The sequence below is a fragment of the Triturus cristatus genome, chromosome 9, assembly GCF_964204655.1.
Source record: "Triturus cristatus chromosome 9, aTriCri1.1, whole genome shotgun sequence".
NCBI lineage: Eukaryota > Metazoa > Chordata > Amphibia > Caudata > Salamandridae > Triturus > Triturus cristatus.
The window spans coordinates 179,691,744-179,719,594 of NC_140592.1; the positions used below are offsets into that span (position 1 = coordinate 179,691,744).

The following is a 27,851-nucleotide window of genomic DNA, read 5'->3' on the forward strand; positions in this document are numbered from 1 at the left end:
GAGGATGCAGGAATACATCAGTCCAGTGCATGATTCTCCGCTGCAACGGCTGGTGGCGGCTGTGGACAGAGCTAGTCCCCCCCAGGCCAGCACGTCAGAGGTCTCCGGACGACAGGCGACGCAGATCGCGCTCCCCCAGACGGGAGGAGCGTTCACCTGGTTCACGGGCTCGTGATCAGCGCCGGAAGCGCAGAAGGACTCCATCATCGTCCTCTTCCTCGTCCTCCAGGTCCTCCATCAGGGACTATTCTCCCACGCTCTCGGGCAGCCCAGTGTCCAGGGTCTCGCCCGTAGACGACATCAACACCTACCAGGAGGTGTTGCAGCGGGGAGCACAGAAGCTGGGGATTGAGATGTCAGTCCCCCAAGTCACCACCTCGGTGATTTTTGAAACACTTCACCAAAAGTCTGCCTCTCGTCCGCTGCTGCCTTTGGTCCCAGGAATCATGGAACCAGTCATGGACACTTTTCTCACCCCGGCGACTGTCAAAGCCGTTCCGGCTCGTATCCTGAAAAAATACAAGCCAGCTACCTCTGACCCCGTCTTTGTGAAGATAGACCCACCTGCGGACTCTGTCATAGTGGCAGCGGCAAGGAAGGGTCAGACGGCGTCGGCCTCCTCTTCCGTCCCTCCAGATAAGGAGAGCAGAACCCAGGACTCATGGGGACGCAGGGCCTGCTCTTCTGCGGCAGCGGCCCTCAAGATCTCCAGCGCGGCGGCGCTTCTGGGCAGGTACGACAGGGCCATTTGGGACTCGATGGAGCGTTTTAAATCCAAGCTCCCCAAGGAGGACCAAAAGGACTTTGAGGAGATTGTTACGGAAGGGGCACTGGTGGCTAATCAGTCGATTAGCACAGCGGCGGATGGTGCGCTAATCTCAGCCCACTCTTACACACACGGCGTCTGCGCCAGGAGGTCGTCCTGGTTACGTCTGACAGGGCTCAAGCCAGACGCACAGCAACGGATTTTAAACCTCCCGTTCTCTGGCAACTCCCTCTTCGGCACTCACACGGATGAGGAGATGGGGCGCATGAAAACGGAGCTGGACACCCTCAAAGCCGTGGGCTTGGAGAAGAAAAAGGAATTCAAGCGCCGTTTTCGACCCACCCAACGCAAGGGGCCTCAACAGAGGGTTCAAACCCCTCAGTGGTCTCAGAGCAAACCCCAAGGGAAAACCCAGTTTCGAGGTGGAAAGTCTGGCAGGGGCAGAGGTGGACACCAGCAACAGTCCTCCACTACCACAAGAGGAGGAAAGTCATGAGCTGTGGCTTCCTCTACGGCCGTTGCCCACTCCAGTGGGAGGAAGTGCATCACAACATCTAGCAGAGTGGGACAGCATCACAAAAGATCGCTGGGTGCTGAATATACTGCGTCATGGATATGCGCTACGTTTTCGAGCGCGTCCCAGAGACATCCCGCCAAAGAGGTCCCGTCCTCACCACCTCAACCTGCTCAAGCAGGAGGTGAGGTCCCTTCTGAAAAAGCAAGCCATAGAAAGGGTTCCTCCTTCGCAGGTCGGAAAAGGAGTGTACTCCCGGTACTTCCTGGTGCCCAAGAAAGATCAAGAGCACAAGTTTCGGCCGATTCTGGACCTTCGTCTCCTAAACAAAGTCATCGTCAAGGAGAAGTTCCGTATGTTGGCGCTTCACCAAATATGTCCACATCTACAAGTCGGAGATTGGATGTGTTCGGTGGACCTCCAAGATGCGTACTTTCACATTCCAATAGCGAAACATCACCGCAGGTACCTACGGTTTGTGGTTGGAGGCAAGCACTACCAGTACAAAGTGCTCCCATTCGGACTCAAGTCGGCCCCGCGAGTCTTCACCAAATGTATGGCAGTGGTGGCGGCCTGCCTACACAAGCAGGGTCTCTTCATCTACCCGTACCTGGACGACTGGTTACTGAAGGCTCCAACCCAGCAGCAGGTGAAGAAAGACTTCCAAATCTGTCTGAGACAGTTGCACGCTCTCGGCCTTCACGTCAACATGGCGAAGTCCGTGCAGCAGCCCACTCAGTCCATCCACTATCTTGGCTCCGTTCTGGACACAAGCGTGGGAAGAGCGTATCCTTCGGAGGAGAGACTGTCTTCAATGAAGAGAAAATGCAGGCTCATGCAGCAGATGCGGAGGCCGTCAGTTCGGCAGGTAGCATCTCTGCTGGGTTCCATGGCGTCCTGCATTTTTCTAATTCCCCACGCCAGGCTGCGAATGAGACCTTTGCAGCAAGCTCTGGAGGACCAATGGGATCAGTCCACAGGCCGTTGGGGAGATCGAATCTCTCTCTCCCAGGTAGCGAAATCTTCCCTAGCATGGTGGACTCGTCAGAACAATCTGTTGGTGGGAGTCCCGTTTCACCAGCCACTTCCGGTGCAAACAGTGGTAACAGACGCGTCGCTACAAGGATGGGGGGCCCACATGGGGTGCCTCCAGATACAAGGTCAGTGGTCTGCAAAAGAACAGGGCTACCACATAAATATGCTAGAGCTTCGAGCAGTCCATCTTGCTCTAAAGGCGTTCCTCCCAGCAATCGAGACCGACTCAGTCCTGGTGCAGACCGACAACACCACGACCATGTTTTACCTGAACAAACAGGGCGGGACTCGGTCACGCCCCCTCTCCCTGGAGGCGCAGGCGATCTGGCACTGGCTGCTCGCCCGGAACCTCTCGGTGGTGGCAGTACACCTTCCAGGGGAGTTGAATATCAAGGCAGACGCACTCAGCAGGCACTTTGAAGATCAGCCCGACTGGGTGCTGCACGACGACGTGGTGGCGGACCTGTTCCGTTGGTGGGGTCATCCAGACATCGATCTGTTTGCAGACGACGAAAATTCAAAATGCCACGCCTTCGCGTCCAGATTCCACCGTCCAGGGACCAGGGGGAATGCTCTTTTGATGGACTGGTCAGGGACATTTGCCTACGCCTTTCCGCCCCTGCCTCTGATTCCGAAGGTGGTATCCAAGCTGCTCAGATCCGACATGAAGATGATCCTCATAGCTCCGGACTGGCCGCGCCAGTGGTGGTACCCGGACCTTCTTCATCTCTCAGTTCAACCTCACAGGCGGCTGCCTTGCAGGCCGGACTTGCTGTCCAAGATGGGCGGGAGGATTCTGCATCCCAACCTTCCCTCACTGAACTTAACAGCATGGCTCCTGAGGTCCTGCAATACGGACATTTAGGTCTACCACCTGACTGCATGCATATTCTCAAGGAAGCGAAGCGACCCTCCACAAGAGCGTCTTATGCGTTTAAGTGGAAGAGGTTCTTCATTTGGTGTAGGGAGAATCACCATGATCCTACAAAGGGGCAGGAGGACGTCATCCTTCCGTACCTCCTTCACTTAGCTAGATCAGGCTTGAAGTATGCATCCACCAGGGTCCATTTGTCTGCCATTACAGCTTACAGGAGGTCTCCCAGTCAACCTTCTTTTTTCCAGATGCAGGTGGTCAAGGACTTCTTGCAGGGGTTGAAAAAAGTTTACCCCCCTGTTCGAAACCCTTCGCCTCCGTGGGAGTTGAACTTAGTGTTATCCAAGTTGATGGGCCCACCTTTTGAGCCGATCCACAAAGCTTCTTTACAGCATCTGTCGTGGAAGGCCGCTTTTCTGGTAGCCATTACATCGGCACGCAGAGTAAGCGAAATCCAGGCTCTGTGTACTAAAGAACCGTACACAGTTTTTCACCAGCACAAAGTGGTCTTAAGGGCACATCCATCCTTTCTCCCTAAGGTAGTGTCTGATTTTCATATTAATCAGTCCATTTCTCTGCCATCCTTCTTCCCGAATCCAGCGACCCCGGCTGAGCGGTCGCTCCACTCCTTAGACCTCAAGAGGGTACTTAAATTCTACCTGGCAAGTACCAGAGGCATTAGGAAGACGGACCAGCTGTTTGTCAACTATGGCTCCATGAGAACAGGCTTCCCAGCGGCTAAACGATCCATTTCCAGATGGATTGTTTCCTGCATTACCCTAGCCTACCAGCTGGCGAAAAGGCCCTTACCTTTGGCCCCTAAGGCTCATTCTACTAGGGGGAAAGCGGCCACAGTAGCTTTCTTGCATGACGTTCCAATGGCAGAGATCTGCAAGGCGGCCACTTGGAAATCGGTCCATACCTTTACCAGGCACTACTGCCTCGAATCCGATTCCAGGGCGGATGCCCAAGTAGGCCAAGCCTCCTTGAGGAACCTGTTTGGGTAGCTGAGCTATCTGAGCATACTGTTCCTTCTCTGTTTATTCTCTTTCCTTTGCCCGCAGGGGGATGAGGTGAGGCTCGCTATTCTATTCTAATGCTTATGACTATTGATGAGGATCCCCTGGAAGAGAAGGATTAGTTACTTACCTGTAATCCTAGTTCTCTTCCAGGGTATCCTCATCAAAGTCATAAGCAACCCTCCCGCCTCCCCGGGCAAAGGTGTAATAATTTTCAGAGGTTGTTATTTTTCTTTGTGCCATGACTTTTCAGTCTCCGCAAAGAACAACTGACCTAACTGCCACCCCTGAGGCATGATGGGAAGGTGGGGGTCAGGTGTGCCTTAAAGGCACGGTGTCAGTTTTTGCTATGTAGCTATGAGTTAGCTTTTCAGTCTTTTTAGACTGGGTATTTGCAATGCAGCCTGGGAGCTTCCTATGCTTTCAGTGTTTTCTAAGAATTTCTGCTGTTTTCTAAGCATTAAAACAGTTTCCAAACAAGTTATAATGTTGTTTCTCATGTTTATAATGCTATTTTCTTATATGTAGTGGAAATTCCTTACAGCATGGTTCAGCTCTAGGGTGTTAGGGGCTGCAATTGCTTGTGTATACATATAGGTATATATGTATGGATATATATATGTGGGGCACATATAATATACTGTTTCCGGGATCCCGCACATGGGCGGGAATATTCTAATGCGTATGACTTTGATGAGGATACCCCTGGAAGAGAACTAGGATTACAGGTAAGTAACTAATCCATCCAGACAGTGTGGGGGTGTGGACTTAAGTGTCTTTCAATTATGTGGTAGCTGAGAGGAAGGGTGAATCCTTTGAAAGATTTGGGATGTTTTACAACCATTTTGGCCCATGTGGAGTTTTATTTATTATAGTACGACATTCCATCATCGCAATCCAAAACGTTCTGATAATCATGTACTCCTCCACAGAGGTCTCTAATGCACTATAGGTCAGCGGCAGTCGTGCAGGTAACAGCGGTGGGGCCGGGTAGGGGGGATTCCGACGGACGACGCTGAGTGAAAATTAATTATTTATTCAATTTTCCCTCTGCATCACCCCTCGTAATTCCCCCCCAACCCGGCCCCACTGCTGTTACCTGCACGGACTGCGGCTCCTATAGGTGCTCATTCGTTTGTTATGTCTGTCAGGTTCAATTAATGCCAATAAAGCTGGAGTGGGCTTTTAACAGCACCATTGCCGTGGGCCATCACATTCAGAAATATGTGCGATACCTCTGAAAAGACTAAGCAATTTTTATGAGCAGTCGTCATCTGAAAAATAGAAACAAAACAAGATTATATTCAATTTGAAACAATAAGAGAGGACAAGGATTACAGTTACAACAATCGATCTAGCCAAGCGTGGTACCACAACCATACAATTAGCTGACTATCTGGTATTTAACTGAATTGAAACATTTCATTGTTTTGTTCAGTTTATCTTCAGTATCACAAATGTTGTTATTTTATACTTTAGCAAAACTTTCATCCTGTAGAAATAGCTTAAATCGTCTTAAATAAAAATTATTTGGAATGATATAGATTGTGGATGTAAGTTGGATTCTCTCTCAGTGAATCTCTTTCGAGCCAAGACACTGTTCACGGTCCGTGATTGTTTGCCCAACATACTGTTCTTTCTCTGCTCATCTAAACCTATGCCTAACGCGCTCTGTATGTCAATGTTATTTTAAAGATACTGTATTTTTAAACACTGCCTTATCGTTTTTAGTAATCTTTTTACCTGTTTCCTCCACTTCGTTTTGCACTGTTATTTGTACTTCGCTTGGCTGGTCCCCGTTCCGCCACGGCTTGTGCCGGTTGAGCGGAGGGACGTGAGGCCATTCCTGGGGCGCTCTGTGGTGACGAGCAACTTCCGGTTGTCGGGTTAGCATTCTAGTTGCTTGCCCCGCCCACTCCGCCTACATAACGCGGATCAGGGCGCGGACGTGCGCAGCGGCGCGCCAAAGGCAAGCCCATCTGCGCCCGTCCGTGCCAGATGGCTGCCAGACGCCCAGATTCTTTGTTTTGCTCCCCAGGTAACTAGCGTGGCGACATGTTGCATTACTCCAGTATGGAGCTGCACTTTTTAAATCCCCTCAAACCCGTTATGTCTAGTATACATCCATACTCAGCCGAGTTCTATAGGAAAACTCATCCTGTAATCTATAATAGAAAGGCGACAAGTATACGTCCTCATAAATTAGACAAACTGCCACTAAAACTGCTCCAAATTCTCTGTGAGCCCTATATCTAAACGCTAGGTGTATACCTAAACACGCGCTTGAACTCTGGAGTCTTCTAGATGAAGAGAAGCCTGGGATATGTTTTATCACTGAGACCTGGCTCCACGGCTCATCTTCAGTGAGTGTTGCCACAGCGTTTCCCCCCCAATATCATCTGACGAGGCTTGACAGAGAGTCGGGCAGAGGCGGTGGTATTGCAGTTGCAACCATGGCCCCCTTAGGGATCCGTGTATTAGAATCATTCTCCTCTACCATGTTAGAGATTTTGATTTTTACTATTGATATTCTAGACTCGGAAACATGGAATGGGGCGCTGATAAATAGACCTCCGGGTCTTAAGACGCAATTTGTTAACCAGCTGCTAGAAATTATCGCGCCACATGTTTTAGCCGCAGATAATTTTATTTTTCTTGGAGATTTTAATTATCATGCTGAGCTGCTGCTAGACCCCGACTCGGCCCATTTAACCGGGGCAATGCTCACACTAGGACTAACACAGAAGGTGATCGGCCCCACTCATCTAGCAGGCCACACATTAGATTTAATATTCACAAATTCCCCTAAATTAAATATTGAATCTCCCTGCCCGATATTATGGACGGATCATTCCATTCTTAAATTTAGTATGCCTATAAATATACATAGGAAAATTAGTTTAAAGAAAAGTATCTAGATCCGGCCATGGCATAAATTCACAACGGATACTTTTCTAGCACACTTCGAACCTTCATTATTAGGTAAGAAGGTCGATACGGTGGATTCCGCTGTCAGTAACTTTGAATCTTCCATCTCAAAGGCTCTTGATAAAGCCGTTCCTCTCACGAGGGGCCAAGTAAAAAACAACGCATCACCATGGTTTACTGCTGCATTAAAAACTGATAAACAACTAAGCCGAGCTGCGGAACGCCAGTGGAGGAAATCTAAAACTGAGGAACATCGTAGGAATTATAAGCACCTTCACCTAACTTACATCAATAACATCAAATCAACAAAAAAGGCGTATCTCACTCAGCGCATCAATAATGCTGCACATTACAGTAAAGAATTGTATAAAATACTGAAGGACTTTACCGCCCCCTAGGTCGAGCAATCTTCCTTCGCGCCTACACAAGAGTGGGTTGACTCTGTCTCTTTGCTTTTTGACAACAAAATCAAAACCATATACGCTTCATTTCCTCCCCAGATTGATGATCATGGTTACCATATCACTAACGTGAATGAATCCATTTCCTTGCCGGAATCTGATAAGGCCCCCTATTAACAGAGTTTGAACCCATAACTAAAACCGAAGTTATTGAAAGCTTAAGAAGGATTAAATCTGGCTCCCCTGCCGATCCCTTTCCCCCTCGTTCCTGCGTTAAAATTTTACCACTGCTTGCTGATGCTCTAACCACCATTTTTAACCTGTCACTGAATCAAGCCAAGGTCCCACAGAGATGGAAACTCGCGCAGGTCAAGCCTAGTCTCAAAAAACCTTTGGCTGACCCTAGTGCACCTGTAAATTACCTTCCCATTTCATTGCTTCCTTATTTTGGGAAGGTACTGGAGCACCTAGTCAATAAACGTTTTACTGCCTATCTTGAGACCCATGGTCTCCTTGATCCCTCCCAATCAGGCTTCCGTGCCGCTCATAGCACGGAGACCGCAGTTATTGAAGTGGTGGATAACATCAGGCTTGCACTGGACCATCAAGAATCTGCAATCTGGGTCCTTTTGGATCTGTCTGCAGTATTCAACACCATCTCCCACAGAATTCTTAAACACCGTCTGTGGGAGGTGGGTGTCAGAGGGAAGGCCTTGGACTGGTTTGAGAGCTATCTGGGTGATCGTTTCACTACGGTTACTGTGGATGAGATGGTCTCCCGTACCTATCCAGTAACAGTCGGGGTTCCGCAGGGATCTATTCTTAGTCCCATGCTGTTCAACGTATATCTAACACCTCTAGCGGATATCATCAGATCGTATGGCTTTGAGACCTTGTCTTATGCTGATGATACCCAGCTGCTCGTTACTTGTGATTCTGACCAAGATGGCGTTCAATCTCGTTTCAAGAGCTGTATGATCCGGATTAATGACTGGATGAGCCTAAATATGCTACAGTTGAATGGTGGTAAGACGGAGGTTATCCTTTTTGGGAAAGCGGAACAGGTTTGGACCTGCGACTGGTGGCCATCAGAGCTGGGTACCTGTCCCCTGCCTAAGCTAGCAGTCCGCAATCTGGGTATTACTATTGACAATTCCCTGTCCATGAGCGCTCTCATCAATCAAGTGCTTAGAGCCCGTTTTGGGATCATGCGTAAGCTGCGAAAGATTTTTAAATGGTTACCCATTGAAGCAAGGAAACCATTGGTCCAGGGACTTATTATCAGTCGTCTTGACTATGGTAATGCCCTGTTTACGGTACTTAATCAAGACCTACTTTCTAAACTTGAAATCCTTCAGAATACGGCTGTCCTACTTGTTCTCAATCTCCCTTCCCGTACTCCTTCTGCTCCGACTCTTAAAACCCTGCACTGGCTCTCGGTCCGCCGGAGAGAGAGACAATTTGCATCCATGGTCACGGGGAACGACAGACACAGCCAAATTCCCTGACTGGTGAGACTTCTGAAGGGCAAGAAGAAACTGCAACCTGTACTATTGCTTCTAAGTCACGCTCTGAGGACTCCGGCAAAGGGAGATCCAAAAAGAGAAAATCTGGAGAAAGACATTGCTACCGTTCAACATCAAGGACATCGAGAAGGGGTACTGCACCTACTTGCTCACAATCAAGGGGTGGTTCGACGTCGAGAAGGGGAGCACCGTCCACGTCGAGAGTAACTCTGACATTCAGACACCATTCAATGTTGAGGGCTTCAACATCGAGACATGTTTCAACGTCAAGATATCATTCATCTTCCTTAAATAACATGGCGCAGTGGCTTCCACATACGAAAGCTTGCAGGCTTCCATCACAGTCTTATCAATGGAGCGAATAAGCTAAATTTTGACCTACCAACGAATATGTGTTCTTACTTCGCAAACCATTAGTGCGCATACTGTTAGTACGCTGTTTTTACTTCGCATATGACGATACTACGCATTTTTATACTTCGCATGCTTTTACTTTGCATCTGCTTCTACTTCCCAATAAGAAGCAATTTTTTTTCACAATGATTATATTCGCATAACCCCAAATCGCTAAATATTTTAATTAAATAATACATTTTTATCAAAAAGTAACCTTACCCCTGGAGCGGGATGCAAGGAAATCAGGGGTTTTGGGTGGGGAAGTAAACTAAAACACTAAAACACTACACTACCCTACACTACTGAAACACCACTACACTACCCTAAACCCTAAATCACTACCCCCTTTACTAACATACACATTCCCCTACTCCGCTCCCTACACTCATTCACTACCCATCACAACCCCTGACACTACACTAAACACTTAAACAGTAAACTACACTACACTAACACTACAACACTACCCTAAACCCAAATACTCTACCCCCAGCACAACCCTGCCCCTAGCCCCAGTCCTGTCACTACTCCCAAACATATCCCTCGAACTACGGGTAGAGGTGGCGGAGTGGGGTTTATCTGTAAAGACACACTTGCCCTCTCACAGTTTTCAGTCAAACAGGTGGTGGGCTTTGAACTCCTGGGATTTTCCTTATCGGCTCAGGGTGGCACAGTTTTTTCTGGTCTTTTGTGTTACAGACCTCCCTCCGGTATAGCCTCTTCTTTTCAGCAATTTATTGACCTTGTGTACAACTTATCCAATTCACATTCCAACTTCATAGTGCTGGGTGATTTTAATTTACGACCATTAGGCCCACAAGATCTAGCCTACAGGGAAATCTGCCAAGCATGCAACAACATACAGCTGGAGCAGCTTGTGCAATGCCCCACACATGTGAAGGGGAACATTCTGGACCTGGTCTTTGCTGATAAAAAATTGGTTGCCATTAATGAAGTCCTGGATCAATGCTGGACTGACCATGCTCTGATCCTTATGTCTATTTCTGTGGCTGGAGCGCAGCGTAGTGACCGTTCGGCTGGGTATAAATTTAGTAGACAGTGGTCTCGTCTACTAAGGGGGTCAAGTTTACCTTCTCTGCTGCCCACAACCTTTGAGGTGCAGGAAACGGTGGATAAAAGCTATACTACCCTGTGTCAACAGATTGTGACTTCATTAGATGTACGGATCCCTTTAAAAAGGGTGAAGAACAAGCCACGGAGTACCAATGCCTGGTTCACCAGTGATCTCAGCCAACAGAAACTCCGCTGCAAACAGGCGGAGCGTGCTTGGAGGAGAGGGTACGCAGACTCAGACCGTGCACTATACAGACAGGCCCTGCGGGAATATAAAGACCATCTAAAGTTGGCTAAGGCGAAGTTTTTGGAAGATGCTCTGACTAAAGCCACCAATAAATCGCAGACCCTTTTTAAGCTGGTTGATAATTTGGCAAATCCGGCCTCTGCAGCCCCAGTTATTACACCATCTCAGGAGCTGTGTGATTCTTTGGCTTCTGCATTTGAGGAAAAAATCAGACTCATCTTGAGTGGGCTTTCGACTCCGAGCCACGTGGCCCTGATGGAGCCCTCCCCACGGAAACCTCCTCACCCTTCGGGTGTTGAGGAGGTTAAGGGTGAACAACAATTATTATCCTGTTTTCCCACCCCTTCCTTGGAGGAATTCTGCATAGTGGCTAATGGTGTGTCGTCGGGTTCCCCATTGGACCCTTTGCCACATAGGATATGGAAGGCCTTTCAGACTGAGTTGCTACCTCCGTTGTATACCATCTGCTGTCAGTCTTTGACCTCAGCCACGGTGCCTGATAGCTGGAAGCTTGCAATTGTGACACCGTTGCTAAAAAAGGCCTCTCTGGACCCGCTTTGTCCTGCCAGCTACAGGCCCATATCGCTGCTTCCATTCCCTATAAAAATACTAGAGAAGTTGGTTACAAGAACTTTATCAAACTTCCTGGAATCCAACGTTTGTTTGGACGCTGCCCAGTTTGGTTTCAGGCCGGCGCATGGGACCGAGACCGCCCTGATCACCGTGCTTGACGATCTGCGAACGCGCGTCGACATGGGTAAGGCAGCTTTTCTGGTGCTGCTGGACATGTCGGCGGCGTTCGACACGGTGGATCACGCTGTCCTGTTGGATCGCCTCAGGGGGGCAGGCGTGGGTGGTCTGGCGCTGGGCTGGCTTGAGTCCTACCTGGATAATAGGCAGCAAGCAGTGGCATTACCACCTTTTCGGTCAGATACACGTCAGGTGAAGCAGGGTGTACCACAGGGGTCTGCGATTAGCCCGATCCTCTTTAACCTATACCTCCGGCCCCTAATCAGTTTGATAAAATCTTTTGGTATCTCGGTTATCAACTATGCCGATGATACACAACTGATTTTTTCCTTTGAGGGAAAGGAGGCGGTTTCGAGGGACACTTTCCATCAGTGTATGTCGGCAACAGCAGAATGGCTCCGACTCAACTCACTCCAATTCAATGGGGCAAAGACTGAAGTGCTTCATTGCTCATTGGATCAGCCCTCCCGTACGTTACCAGAAGGATTCTGGCCAGCTTCTATCTTAGGTACGGTGACAGCGGCGGAGTCGGCCCGCAACCTGGGGATTGTGTTTGAGCTGGGGCTACAACTAAATGCTTCGGTGAATAAGACCATAGCTACGTGCATGGGCCTGCTTCGAGCCCTACGTAAAATCTTGCCGTTGCTCCCCCCTCAGGCTCGAATAGAGGTGGTGCGCAGTACTATACTCAGTAGGTTAGACTACTGTAACGCACTACTTCTGGGGGCACCGAAGTCTTTAGTAGGTAGGCTGCAGAGGGTTCAAAATATGGCGGCCAAACTGGCTTTAGACCGACCTCGCTCTGCATCATCTTCAGAAGCTCTGTCCGACCTCCATTGGCTGCCTGTTCAGCAGCGTATTCTCTTTAAAGCTGCCTGTGTTGTGTTCAGAGCGCTGCACGGACTGGGACCGCTGCCACTTCAACACCTCTTCTCGTGGTACCAGGCTGCTAGACCTTTAAGATCCTCCTCGGCTTTTTTAACCATAGTCCCTAAATTCGTTAGAGTGAGGATGGGTGGTCGTGCCTTTGGTTTTACAGCAGCTAAGCTGTGGAATACTCTCCCTCTGTTGCTCAGGAGTAAGCAGGAATTCTCTTCCTTTAAAAGGGAGCTAAAGACCTATCTCTTTCCAAAGTAATGTAGTGTATTAGACCTGATGACTCACCTATGGTCCAGCGCCAGGATACCCTTGGGGTGACAGCTGCGCTCAATAAGAATTTAATACATTTTAATACATACCCCGCACAACCCCCTACTTCCCTGAAGCCTAAAACCCTACACTACCCCCACAACACTACCCTTAACCCTAAAACACTACCCCAGCACGACCCTGCCTCTAGCCCTACACTACACTACACTAACACGAGTACGACCCTACACACCCCCTGCACGACCCTACACAGCCCCACTTACCTCTTACCATGCGTGGTTCCCTTCTTCTCTCCCTTCCGGCTTCCTCCGTCGTTGCCAGGCAGGATATAAACCTGTTAGGGGGTTGGAGGGCAGGCGCAAAGAGTGGCACCCGGAAAAGCAGCAGCATACCCCTCACTGGAGCAAATGGCAGCCGTGACAAGCTCCAAGAGCGGTGCCTGCCCCCTACGCATGCGGCGTTCTACGCATGCAATGTAACAGCACGCGAACTAAAGGCAGTGCGTTGCTACATCGCATGCGTAGTAACACTTGCGAAGTAATGGCATGCGTACAAACAGCCGCGCACTAATGGCTGTTCACCCCTACCAACTACTTCCTCCACATTGGTAATCTTTGAGATGCTCTGCCAAAGGTCTGCTTCTAGAACTCTACTACCACTGGTACCCGGCTTGTTGGAACTGGCTATCTATTTGTTTCTGACACCAGCTTCTATTACTGCTGCCCCATCTCGGCTTCAGAAGAAATACAAGCATTCAGATCAAGATCCTTCTTTTCTAAATGCAGAACATATGCCAGACTCAGTTATAGCTTCTACAGACCGTAAGTTGCATGCTACAGCTCCTCATCCACTGTTTCTACTGACAAGGACAGTGAAAAGTTGGACTCTGTGGGAAGAAAAATATGTAGAACTTCTGCTGTCATAATGAATGCAGCCAGGTCTTCTGCACTTCTGAGGCATTAAGACAGATCTCTTTGGGACGCAGATTTTCAGGAGATTATCAACAAACGCATTATGGTGTCTAATCAAATCATCAGTGTTGCAGCTGATATATTTAGTCTTTCAGCACATGGATATTGTCAGGGCCTAGCTCTCCATCGCTCATCATAGCTCAGACCTACAGGGTTAAAGCCAGAAGCACAGCACCGTATCCTAAACCTTCCCTTTTCAGGTAATATGTTATTTGGATCTCATATGGATGATGAGATATCTCACATAAAGATGCAACTGGGCACCCTTGGGCTGGGAAAAAGAAAGGATTATAGCAGATCCTATAGACCTTCAGAATGCCGGTACTACCATCAGAGGGTTCAAACGCCTCATTGGCTTCAGGGGCAATAGTAACAACAGCATCAACCACTGCACAGACCCCAATAACACAGACATCATTCGGGAGGCAGAGAAGGTCAGCAACCATTTGCCCAAACTAGCAAACTAACCACCGCTGGAAAACAATGAGTCAGATCTTTCCCCTCTTCTGCAGCACACCTTTGGAATAACCTGCCAGTTGAGCTAAGACAGATACAAGATCTGATGAAGTTTAGGGGAAAAATAAAAACTTTGCTTTTCCCTAGGGTGCAGACTTTAGCTCATTAACTGGCTAGCTAGCAAACAGATTGGCAGAAGTACCTTACTGCAGCGCCAGGATGCCCTTGGGTTACAGTGCGCTCTACAAATATAAATACAATACAAGCATAATATCTTTCATGCAAGAGTGGCAAAGGATGTCCACCACCATCTATTCCACCGAAGAAACTTTCCCCTTACCAGCAGGAAAAGCTGCAGCAAGGAGTATCTATGCTCATGCAGAAACACTCTGTGGAGAAGGTACCCTCTCTAAGATGAATGGGAATTTTTTCCTGTTATTTTCTGGCAAAGAAGAAAAGACCCATAAATGAATCCGGACGTATTTTGAACCTCGAGAAAGTGAACAAGTAGGTTTGCAAACAAACAGTTAGGATGTTCACTCTTCATCAGATCTGCCTTCAACTCCATCAAGGGGACTATCTATGCTTGATAGACCTGCAAAATGTCTATTTTGTCATCAGAGTAGAAAATAAACTAACTAAAATTCCCTAGGTTCATCGTAGGAAAAGGCCACTAACATTACAGGCAGTTCCCCTCAGCCTCAAGGTAGCACTGCATACTTTATCTAAATGTATAGAAGTTGCAGCAGACCACCAAAATTATAATCAAACGGTCATGACCCTCAATCAATTAGGTCTGTAAATGGATCACAACGAATCTATCTTGACACCTGTTCAACCCCTGCATTACCTGGGTGCCGTTCTAAACACAGTACACACAGAAGTGTTTCCTTTGGAGAAGAGATGATTATCTGTCCTTCAGAAATGTCGCAATCTGAAGAAAACATCCCATCCCACAGTGAGACAAGTCTCTTCCCTCCTGAGTTCAATGGCATCATGCATTTTCCTGGTCCCGCACTCATGTCTCTTGATGTGGCCTTTCCAACAATGTCTGCAAGATCAATGGGATCAGCTCTCAGGAAGATGGGAAGACAGAGTGATACTGACCCCTCATGAGAAACAATCCCTCAATGGTAGTGCCGCTCAGAGAATCTCCTCGAAGGGATGAGTTTCCAGCAAGACATTCTGGCCCAAACCATAGTTACTGATGCCTTCTTAACAGGTTGTGGTGGTCATATGGACCATCTACAGATTCAAGGCCTATCTTACCACATCAACATTCTGGAACTGGGGGTTTTACATCTAGCCTTGATGACTTTCGACTCGTTATTCAGAATAGACTCTCTCCTTGTGATGACTACCAACTACCATGCATTATCTGATCAAGCAGGGAGGGACGAGAGCCAGACCTCTGTCCCTGGGAGCATAAACAATCTGGAAGTTGCGCATCTCCAGGAATCTCAATATTACAGTGTTCCTTCTTCTGGGAACCCAGAAGGCTCATACAGACACTCTCTGCAGAGTCATTCAAGAAAATCATGAATGGGTTCAAAACTACGCTGTACTTCACAACATCTTTTCCAATTGGGGTTTTCCCCTAAAAGATCTTTACCCAGATGGGGAAAACAAAAAATACCCAAGCTTCCCCTCGAGGTTCTACCAACTGGGCACACGGGGGAATGCCCTATGGATAAACTGGTCAGGCAAATTTCTTTGCGCCATTCCTCCAATTCCCTTACTGCCAACAGTGATCATCAAGTTCTCACACTCAAAAGCCAGAATGATTCTCATTGCTCCGAAGTGTCCTAGACATTGGTGGTACACTGATCTCCTTCACCTCTCAGAGTGTCCACACAAGAAGCTGCTTTGCAGGCCAGATCTTTGTCAGAAGTTCTGACGCCAGATTCAGCATCCCAACCTTCACTCTCTGTACTTGGCTGCATGGCTCCTGAACTTATACAGCATGCCTACCTAAACCTTTCTTTGGAATGCATGGATGTGTTATTAGACAATCTAAGAGACCATTCACTAGGACTTCCTATTCCTTCAAATGGAACAGATTCTGCATTTGGAGTACTCAGAACAATATCAATCCTCTTACTTGTCAGGAAGAGGTTGTTCTTCCACACCTTCTCCATCTCGCTAAAAAGAAAAATTAAAATTCTTCTCAATTGGAGTGCATCTTACAGCAAACGCAGCTTATGAGAAATGTCCTTCACAGTTCTTGGAAGGCTTCCTTCTTAATAGGCATTACTTCAGCTCGCAGTTAGCGAGATACAGGCTCTCTGTTCACATGAACCTTACACAGTATTTCCTAGCAACAGGGTAGTGATGAGGACCCATCCTAAATTCCTCCCTAATGTAGCCTCGGATTTCCATGTCAATCAGACTATTACTTTACCTACATTCTTTCTGAACCCTTCTTCTCCTGCAGATAGGTCTCACCACACTCTCGATGTTAGAAGCATTTTGAAGTTTTATCTAAATAGGACAACTTCTTTAAGAAAATCAAAGCAACTCTTTGTCAAATGTGGTGCTCTATGGACAGGATATGCCAATTCCAAACTATCCTTTTCTCCTATTTTTTTTGTGATTATCCCAATACTCTGTTTGGGTCACTCCCCTTAGTTTCTCTCCTCTGTTCATTCTTGGAGACTTTAATTTTCACTTACCCTCCACTCATGCTAACATTCCTTTATTCTCTATTATTGATTTGTACCATAATGAACAACTGTCCTCTTGTCCCTCTTATTCCTCTGGTTCTTATCTTGACCTAATGTTCTGCTCAATTTATTTCACATCTCCACTTTCTTACCTCTATCTTTCTTCTTCAGATCATTTCCTTCTTTTCTTTGTTTTATGTTTTCCTCCTCCCTATCCCACCCTAGTACCTGCCTCTTCCAGGCTGTCTGCATTTAGCCTGAAGTGAAATGAAATGAAATGAAATAGAATTTATATAGCTCAATGGCTACCCTAAGGCCTCCCAGCGCTGTGGACTGACGCAGAATGACAGGAGAGGAGCAGATTAGTTGCATTCATTGAAGAGAACGGTTTTTAGAAGCTTTCGAAAAGAGAGCAGGTTGCACTCCTTCCGCAGGTAGAGTGGGACGGAGTTCCATGAGTTAGCCGTGTTGGTAGACCTAGGGCCCACTCCACCAGAGGTAACTCAGCTACTGCTGCTCTTCTTAGAAACATCCCAATTGCTGAGATTAGCAAAGCTGTAACTTGGACATCAATTCACACCTTTATGAGACAATTTTGTCTTGATTCAGACCCTAAGGCTAATGCCCAAGTAGGGCAAGCATGTCTAAATAATTTGTTTTGCCTAATTTACTATTCTCCTTTTTTATCTGTTTCTTCGCGGGATCTTAGAGTGATAAGCTAGGTAATCAATTCAGTACTAACAATTATGACTGGAGATCCCCTGAGAGAGCAGGAATGGGTTCTGACCGGTCATCCTAGATCTCGCTCAGGGGAATCTCCCTTCATAATCATTAGTACTGAATGGATTACCTAGCTTATCACTCCAAGATCCCGGGAAGGAACAGATGAAAAAAGGAGAATAGTAAATTAGGCAAAACCAATTCCTCTGAGAGAGAACTAGGATGACAGGTAAGAAACCATTCCTTCTGTTCTATTGGTTACTGTACATCTAAGACAAATATACAACTTGTTAGAGCTATACAACATATGCCAGTAGTGCCACAGTAAACCATCCACTTTCATAGAAATGCATAAAATGTAAGTCTGCTGAATTTCCACAGGGGTACAATATTTTTATGTACAAACGAAATGTCAAAAGCACTAGCACATTTAACGTGATTTTCTGTTTTCCGTTGGGAAACACGAGTACATTTTTATTCTAATGTTATGGAAACTACCTATAAGCACAGTTTACAATTGGCCATGTCAGAAACCAGCTTCCATAAGCTAACTCCTATTTTTGAAGCACGTTTCTGACTTTTCAATGAGTCATATAGAGTGTCAGAGATGCTGCAGGATATCTATGACAGTAATACATTTCGTGGAGTCCTCCAAAGTGTAAACTTCATGAATATAGCATTTGCACTCAATGGAAATTATGCATTTGTAAATTAAACATGTATGTGCATCAGAACCTATAATTTTCTTTTCTTTTATGCAATGATGTAAAAGCCCCTTCCCTCACATCCTTCGATGTAATTCTCTCTCTCGCCCTCCTCACCCTTTCAATACAATTATTTCTTTCTCTGGCAAGGACTAATTTACTTTTGTTTCCAGAGTGGGATAATAGATTGTAAAGGTATGTGTACACCCACAAACCTATGGCATACTCCTTTTGCAGGATGCCTCCTCCAAAACACTTGTGATCTTAGCTCTGCACTAAACTTCCAAATAGGTTAATTCCTCCTCATTGGTTAATTTCGTACATTCATACGTATATCTTAAAAACATCACAAGCCACCAGTCCTGATTGAATGAATCTTGACGTGGAAATTAGGTTTAGACTGTATTGTTTTTGTGCACCTATAGTCATTATAAGCGTGCAAAATATTTTGTGAATTGAACATACTGAACCTGGGATTCCATCTTCAAGATAGTTGGACAACGCAAGTATTGAATATAAGTACTAGGTTGACAAAAAAGGAACATTTATTTGTAGTAGCCAGAGTAATAACTGGGTTTCATTAGTTAGAAAAGTATCAGTTGCTAACCCCTAGCTATTCATTTTGAATATAATTTAATAATTTATCTTTCCAGTATTTCTCTTTCATGAATAAAAACTAGTGAAATAACAACTATACTTTATTTTCCCACATATTTATTAATACAGTGCAATGGGCCTATTCCATGTTATTACCACATTATAGTGTAACTGATTTTAGAGAAATCGCTGCTTAATGTTCCAGAGATTCCATTCTAGAATCGCTTCACTGAAGAAACCAACTGGAGCTATAGTCACAAGGCTTAGTACTGTTATTCTATCTCACTGCAGGGATTTAACGTCATGCTGTCTGGATATATTTAAATATCTCTTTACAAAAAAAAAAAATGTTAAGTACAACACATCAAAAAACAGCATAGTATCAACATGCATGTGGATTTTCTGATTGTAAAACCACTGTAATACCACTGTTAAGGGAGGACAGGAGCCTCATGACTAGCTTAAGGGTTTGCCTCTTATGAATCCTGGCTCCTCACGTTCAACTGACTGCTGTAATAAATAGCATATTAAACTCTGCATAGTTCTGTGACACAGAAAATACCTTAGATGTGTTCCAAATTCTTGTAGAAATCTTTTTTCCCTCAAATTTATAGAAATTAATAGCAAATCACTGTCTAATCCCCTTTCTTGAATACAGCACTGCATGCATGGAGTTTGTGTCCTCAAGGAACGTGAATTATCAATGACTGATGGAGCATGGGGTACATGGAGTCCCTTTGGAGCGTGTTCGAGATCCTGTGGTGGTGGCATAAAAACTGCACTACGAGAATGCAACAGACCTGAGTAAATACGGTCATATTTTATTATATTTATAGCAAATGGAGATGCATTTTGGCGGAAAGAAATGTAATATCCTACACAGTTTTGCCCTCTTGCACTGGAAATGATTAGACTTAGTTTGATATTACCAGAAAAAAAAAGATCCTAGAAATATTTTTTGTGTACTGGAAAGTTCTGCTGACTGCACTGTTAAATTAACTTTTAAATCATTTTATATAATGAAATACAGTTATTCTGCTCATGCACATTCATACAAAAATAGGGAATGAATTGTCTGAGGAAATAGTATCTAAAGTTTACATGACATAATATTGAACAGGAGTTCAAAACCCTCAACTTTTAGTAAAATTATTATTATTATTGTTATTATTGTTATTGTTATTAATAATAGTAATAGTAATTGTAAACCGCATGGTCTTTCCGAATCGGTTTCGACCGGCTCTCGGAGAATTTGTTTTGTTCGGAACCACATCGTTACAGCTATATGGACAGTGTTCCTGACCAAGCGATTACGATGCCGGTTTCCAACAGCCTTTCCGCGTCAGCCTGTCCGACACGAAAAGGCTGTTTGAAAGTGACTTTAGGGAACCCCTGGCAGGCTCCCCTTCATCCTGCGACCTCCAGTTTGGGGTCGAGGGGGTACCCAAGGGACCCCCCTGTTAAACCCTGCACTGTGTGGCAGGCACAATGGAGTGACCGCGACAGGGTGCAGGGTTTTCCGCAAACCCTCATTTCCCCATAGGAGCCTTTGTTGTGGGGCAGAACACGGGTTCCCATAGAAGTCAATGGGAATCCGACTGAACAATATTAAGTCCCATCGTAGTCGTTCTGGCGGAACCGCCGACTCCGAATCGGTTGGTCGGTTCCGATTCCGAGACCGAGTCGGGCGAAAACTTTCCGCCCAACATCGCAATGAGGCCCATAATTGTAAACAATGTGAATTCATTTTACTCCTTTTACCCACCTATGAGGATGGAAGGGTGAGTTGACTTTGCTGGTGTTCTCATTCATAACGCAGTAGCCATTTTTGCCAGCAATATCTCTTAGGTTTGGAACACAGTGGCCAAGAAGTTAGAAACTGAGTCTACAAGTGGCAGTGGCTCACTATCAAAACCTTTAATCCAGTATCTTACAGTATATAATTCTTTTAGAATCATTAGAAAAAACATGTTTTTAATCCTTCATTTAATATTCTCTCACTTTCTACAGGGTCTGTATTTCCAATGTAATATTTTCAACATACATTTTATCCTAAGTTGGAATTATCTATCTCTGACCAAAGCTGGCTACATATTTATGCTTGTGTAAAGAACCATATGTCAGCATATCTATATCTGCCAATCTCAACCAAGCCTAAAATAAAGACAACATTTGTATTTATCGTATACTGGCAGTGCCTTGTCAGCAGTAGTTTTCAAAGGTAAAACAGTCATTCTAATATCTAATTGCCAATAGTGTGCATCTTGGTTGGGCAAGCATCAGGGGTCCCCAATGTTACACTGTCATGGCCAAAATGTCACTGCCATCTTTTCTCACTGTCTTTACAAAAGTGAATATTAATTGAGGTGGATAGTAGACCACCACAAGTAATAAATGCACTAGCCTTTTAGGTCCAGTCAAAGGCTTCAGTGATTTAAGCCTGAGCTCAACCGAAGGTGCACAGAGCAGACAGGCTCAACTTAAAGAAAAATTTTAAAACGTTTATAGGAACCAACCAAAACAGTTAAAAGGGCAAAACCCGCCACAATAAAATTTTTACTCCAGTTTATAAAAATATAGAAAACTGTCATAAGCAAATTGATACCAAAACTCCAAAAATACTTTTAACAGCACTTTTATTTTAAAATAACTTTATGGGCATTTATAAGTAATATCACACTTTTGACAGTTCCAGGAAACAAGTGACATTGTGATAAATCTCCCCCTCCTTTGTTTCTTAATGTTTTGTGCGAGAACAACAACATCCCACTTAATACATTCCTACTTTTCCACTTTGTTCCTCGTGTATCTGCCTTTATAACCGGCAGAACTGCCCTCCCACTCTTCCCTCCCTCCGTGTCCTTGTGTCAGTGTTAATCTTGTCCTATTAGACCTAGGGGGTATCTATTATCTTATAATGATTTGTCTCTCGTTTGTCAATCTCCACTTTCTATATCAACTCTAAAGAACCATTCGCCTCTTCAGAGTACATTTTTCCGAGTTGTCTGTTACCATAGCCGTCCATGCCCTAAGGCCATCTTTGAGTTTGTCATCTTTCCGGATCTGTTTCACGCGGAGCTTCTCCACGGTTGCCCATTCACACACATCCTGTGTCCACGCCTCAATTCTTGGGGGAGTGGGGCTCAACCATGCTATGGCAATACTTTGTTTTGCTAACACTAACCCCAAGAGTACAAACTTTCTACATAGTTTCTTGTTTTTGGAGTAGGTAGCAACCCCAGTAACACTGTGTGGACATCCCTGGTCACCTCCCACTCCCTGGCGTTTTTTAATTCCTTAATATTTCCTCCCAATATGAGGTTAAATCTGGGCACATCCATACCATGTGTATAAATTCTACCTCTGTTTCTTTACAGCGGGGCACTCACTGAAGCGGTCTGGGTATATTTTGCCTAGTGATTTTGGGGTTAGGTAGGTCTGATATTCATAGTTATGATGAATCAATTTAAATCATGGATTCAAACTCACTTTCCTGACCCCCTCGTGAATTCTTACCTATTCCTGTTAAATGAGGAGATCACCCACCCCTTCATCCCATCTTGCCTGTACAGAAAGCACCTCCCCCCATATAAGTGAGAAATTAATCGCCTTCCCTGGGTCATATAAAGCATTACTTGTAGTACTTTAGTGGTGGGGGGTTCCTCTGGGAAGGATGGCCATACCTACCGAGCCACCCAAGCAATCTTTTCGTACTTCAGAAATTGCCCTCTACTTAGTTAAATGGAGGTCTCTGCAGCTTCTCGAGTTATACATTGGCCATTGTTATATAGGTCCCCCATCATCAGACAGCCTCCTTCCTTCCATCTCCGTACTGACATAGAGGTGGCTATTTTACAGAAGGATTGTACTGCCCATAGAGGCATGTCTGGGTGTAGGGTGTGTGCCTCACCACCTTCCTTATTGTGTTCTCCCATACCTCCGCCACATGCTGTATTATGTAGGGGTAAGTAGAGGGGACACTCGCACCGAGCATCAGAAGTTCCAGTACCTGCAAGAAGCTGTTTTTCCCAATTATCGTGCTCGTCTAACCAATGAATCGCATACTGAAGCTGAGAGGCCATGTAATAGAATTCCAGACAGGGTACTTCCAAGCCCCCACGCTCCCATACTCTCTGCATTATTGTCAGGTGGACAGGTTTACGCTTGTCGCCTCAAAGAAAATCGAACTGAGAATTTTATGCAATTAATGTTGTAGCGCATAAAGACATCGGGACAAGATGATAATTTTTGTGATGGCGATCCTGCCCGTTTGGGACAAAGGCAATTCTTTCCAGAAATGCACAGAGCCTCAAATACCCTCCACTACCCTCCCTATATTGAGCGTCATATACAAGCTGGGTGTGGGTGCCAGTCTAATCTCCAAATATTTAGGTTCTGTAGTCACTTGGAGAGCCCCACCTCTGGGAGCTGGTCTCTCGATTGTTTTTTTAATCTCCCCACTGGGACTAGTTTGGATTTCTCAGGATTCGTTCGGAGGCTGGATACATCCCCAAACGTCTGTAGCACCCTGAGTGCAATGGGTATTGACTGCGTCGGTTGCTGGGAGTATACTGTGTCATCAGCCTATGGGGTAAACACATGGTTAGTAGTTCCCAGGGGTATACCCCATGCGCTCAACCGATCCCTCAGAGCTGCTTCTAAGGGCTCCATTGCCATTGCAAATATAAGCAGTGTCAAGGGGTGCAGCTGCCAGGTGCTTCTCTCCAGCAGGAATGCGTACGGTACGTACTTGGACGCAAAGAGCCATATAAAGTAATTACGCTCATTTAAGAAACCCCGGTCCCACCCCCATCAGCTGTAGGACAGACCATACATAGGAACAATCCACTGAATCAAATGCCTGTTCTATATCGAGGAGTGCTAAGGGATAGTCCTCATCCTGAAGACTAGGGGAATGCCATACATGCACCAGGCGACATAGACTTTGAGTGGTGCTTCATTTTGGTATAAATCTAGCCTGATCCACGTGGATCAGGTCAAGCATATTCGGAAGGAGTCTGGCCTCCAAAATCCCACTCAACAATTTCATATCCAGATTTAAAAGCGAAATCGGTCTATATGAACTTGGTAGCTGGGGATCCCTGTCTGGTTTTGGTATCATGATTACCATTGCCTCACTCATGGATGCCGTGAAGGTCTGGGTCAACATGACCTCATTATATACCTCTAGGAGGGGGCATACCAGTAAGGGTGCAAACTGTTGATAAAATTCACCCAGGAACCATCGCTTCCCAGACTTTTGGCTGTTTTTAGACGTCTGATAGCTGCCAATTATTCCTCTTTGGCAATTGAAGCCCCCAGCTCCTCCCCCGAGACTTGATCTAATTGAGGCAACTCTATTGAGGCCAAGAATTCCTTGATCACAACCTGCCATGGGGAGAGTTGCTGCATAGTGTTTGGCGAGTATGTCAAGGACCGCCTCTTGACTATGCAACACGCCTCCGTTTCTATCCTGATGCTGTATTATAGGCATTGTGGCTTACTCTTTTTTCACCAATAGGCAGGCATAGCCCCTGACTTATCCCCTTCCCTATGTAAACATTACCTATATGCTGTGTAAGTGAACTTTTCCAATCATCTCCACAATTCTGTGTGAGCCACACACCGATCGTCTGTGTGTGGAGACGTGGGGAGACCTGCTTCTAGTTTGCCCTACTTCCGTTCCTATATACATATATCCTGCTCCAATTGGCGCTTAAGCCCGTTGTTGGAAATGGCCCTTTTTGCAGGGTTATCCCCAAATTTTTGGCTTCTTCCTCCATTGTTTTCCCTGACCTGTGGTTGTTGGCTATAGGACTCTGGGCACTTTACCACTGCTGATCAATGCTAAAGTGCCTATGCTCCCTGTGTAAATTGTTATTGTGATTGGTTATCCATAATGTGGATATTTGTTTTACCAGTAAGGCCCTAGTGAAGTGCGCTAAGTGTGCCAGGGCTGGTAACTCAAATGCTACGAGTGGACTTGCAGCACTGATTTTGCCACCCACATGAGTAGCGCTGAAAAGATGTCTCAGGCCTGCCACTGCAGTGCCTGTGAGCAGTTTGTTAACTGCCATGTCGAACCTGGTCAGTGTACCCACTTGTCAGGCCTTACCCTTCCCTTTTTCTTACACATAGGACACCCCTATGGTAGGCCCAAGGTACCCCTCTTTTATGCTTGTTTCCAGTCCAGGGAGGACCTGGCTTGGCAGTTCGGACTGGACTGTTCCCATGAGGCACAGGGTCAAGACTGATTTGCATATGACCAGGTCTAAACTGGGGTGGCATGGTGAGCAAAAGAATGATGGATTTAACCCAGATCTCTTGACTGGGGGTGAATGTTTTGATTTGTTCTGCATTCCGTCCATCAATTGTGTGTCTTTTGCTTTCTCGCCCCAAGGTACCCCTCTGGGCAGGGTGCAGTGTATGTGAAAGGTAGGACATGTACTAGTGAGTGTAACATGTCCTGATAGTGAAATACTGACAATTTCGTTTTTCACTATTTAAAGGCTATCTTGCCCATAGGACAGAATTGGGAATGCTGTGTAATATATTACCAGCATATCTTCCCATAGGAGTGAGATAGAAACTTGGAGTCTGGTATCCCTGAACTCAGAATTTGATAACACATCTTTTAGGGAGGATGGTTTTTCAATTATGTGTTTTGAAAATAGCACTTTTAGAAAGTAGCTATTTTCTTGTTCAACCTTTCTGTGTGCCTCTGCCTGTTTTTGGATTGACTGTCTGGTTGGAGAGTGACGGGGGTTGGGGTGGCTCCAGGAGTCTGCATTTGGAGTGGTGGGATGAGTAGCACCTGGGTCTGAATAGGGCTGTGCCTGCCTTCCACAATGCTGGCTCCACCTCCTGCGGTGTGTCTGAAGACCCTAGCCCACACTGACAAAGGAAGAAGTTGTGCACTGGCAGAGTGCACCCATAACTGGTTTGGACCGGGTCCAGGACCCCTCATACATAGAGAACAAAGGCTTTTGGGTTATAAATATGAGAGCTGAAACCCCTGTAAGTCAGACTACTTCGTGATCAGGAGGAACCTGTTGCCAAAGAGTACAGCTGAAGAGACTGAGGAGAAGTACTGCCCTTGCTGTGTCTGGGGCTGGCCTGCAGTTTTCTGTTTCTACTGAGGAGAGGACAAAGGGACTTTGCTGTGTGCTGTGTCTCCTGCTTGAAGAAGGACTTTGCTGTGTGCTGTGTCCATCTGAAGCAAAATCTCCTTGGGCCTGAAGAGCTGGCCTCCTGTTTTTGAAGTCCCAGGAACAAAAGGACTTCACCCCCAGCTTCCCTGAACTTCCTTGCTGGGAGTTCTGACCGGCTAGGAGGTAACTGTGTGTGAGGCCCTTGCTGTTGGGAGCTGGAAGCGCGACGCAATGAGGGAGAAGCGCGTTGCCGCCGCAGCAGTCACCGTCGCATCGTCGAGGAAGCATGCTGCTGCTGCCGCTGTTCGCCGCCGCATCACCGGAGAAGCATGTCGCCAGGCCCGTCACATCCCTGAGGAAGCGCACCGCCGTCGCTGCTGATCGCCGTCACATCACCGAAGAAGCATGTCGCAGGGCCTGTCGCGGGTCAGGAAACCACCGATTTTGCCGCATGGCTGTCGGGCATGCGCGTATCACCTCCACGTTATCGCATCAAAGACGCAATTTTTTGCATCGCACCGGATCGTCACAACGCATCGAGGCGCCATCTTGTCGCATCGTAACCAGAGTGCAGGAAGAATCGACGCATCACCTTCTCTGCGACCCTTTTGTTTGTTCTGCGTTACGCATCCAAGGTACTTTGAGATTAAAGTGTTGCATTTACCATCTACAAGCTTATTTTTGCAACTACCCTTTTAAAGACATTCTTCTGAGTATCTGTATGTTGGATTTTTGTCATTTTGGTCTTGTTTAGTTTAGATAAAGATATTTTATTTTTCTAAACTGGTGTGGTGTCCATTTGTGGTGTTTTCACTGTGTTACTGTGAGTGTTGATACAAATACTTAACACATTGCCTTTGGGATAAGCCTGTCTACTCGTGCCAAGCTACCAAGGGGGTGAGCAGGGGTTATCTAAAGTGTGTATCCCCCTTACCCTGACTAGAATCAAGGGTCCCTATTTGGTCAAAGGTACCTACCTCTGCCAACTAGAGACCCCCATTTCTAACACCCATATGTTGTCTGTATGCATACCCCTCTAAGGACCACCTTCATGGCCTCCCACTTGTATGCCCTACTGGAGATCGACCCCCAGTTTTCCTCAAAGTATTGGGACAGAGCATTTGAAACTGCCGCAGCAAAAGGGGGATACAACAGCGCATATGCCTGGAGCGTCCACATGGGTATTGCCAGACGTGGTCGTTGTCCCCTTATACTGAGAAGAACCGGCGAGTGGTCTGAGAGGTACCTGGGCAGATAAGTTATCTCCTCCACCTTAGGAGTTAATTCCTCGGAAAGGAAACAATAGTCCAATCGGCTAAACTTATTGGATGCCGGAGTGTGGCAAGGGAACGTCCTCCATCTAGGGTATCACTTTCTCCAAATATCACTCGGCTGCATACCCTGCAGAATGTCTTTCAGGGTCTCTGTCATGCGGGGTTTTGTGTTCATTTGTGGGGTGCTCATGATCTAATGTTCCGTCAAGGACATCTCCCATCAATATTACTGCTGTAGTATAGAGTCACTGCCGTCAGGACGGTGAGGAAATAAGGTAGGAGAGTCTGCATTGGGCCTTATAGATTAATAAAGTATCATTCCCGACCCTCCAGTATACCGTGTAGGATCACATATCTTCCCTCTGGGTCTGTCATATGATGTAAGTGTTGAAAGGGCACCCCGGGTGCCACTCGTATGAGTGCTTTCCGTGCAAAGCCCGAATAGGAGGATGCGTATAATTGCCCCTTCCATCTCCGTCTAATAGTAGGTAGTGAGTCCCACCACAAGTGTGTTTCCTGCAGGCATGCAATTGACTCTCTATATTGTTTTAAATAATCAAATACTCGTCTACGTTTTTCGAATACTGTCAATTCCCTGACCTTCGAGGTGTGCAAGTTCATCATGATAGAAGCCAT

General features: G+C 46.2%; 1 protein-coding gene across 1 annotated transcript in view; it reads left to right on the forward strand.

Annotated features, from left to right (window-relative positions):
* Positions 1 to 27,851, forward strand: part of ADAMTS9 (ADAM metallopeptidase with thrombospondin type 1 motif 9) — an 876,266-nt gene that overhangs the window by 278,976 nt on the left and 569,439 nt on the right. Inside the window, exon 12 of the mRNA XM_085624697.1 lies at positions 19,449 to 19,594. Within this exon, the coding sequence (XP_085480823.1) occupies positions 19,449 to 19,594 (146 nt within the window). The remainder of the gene's footprint in view (positions 1 to 19,448; positions 19,595 to 27,851) is intronic.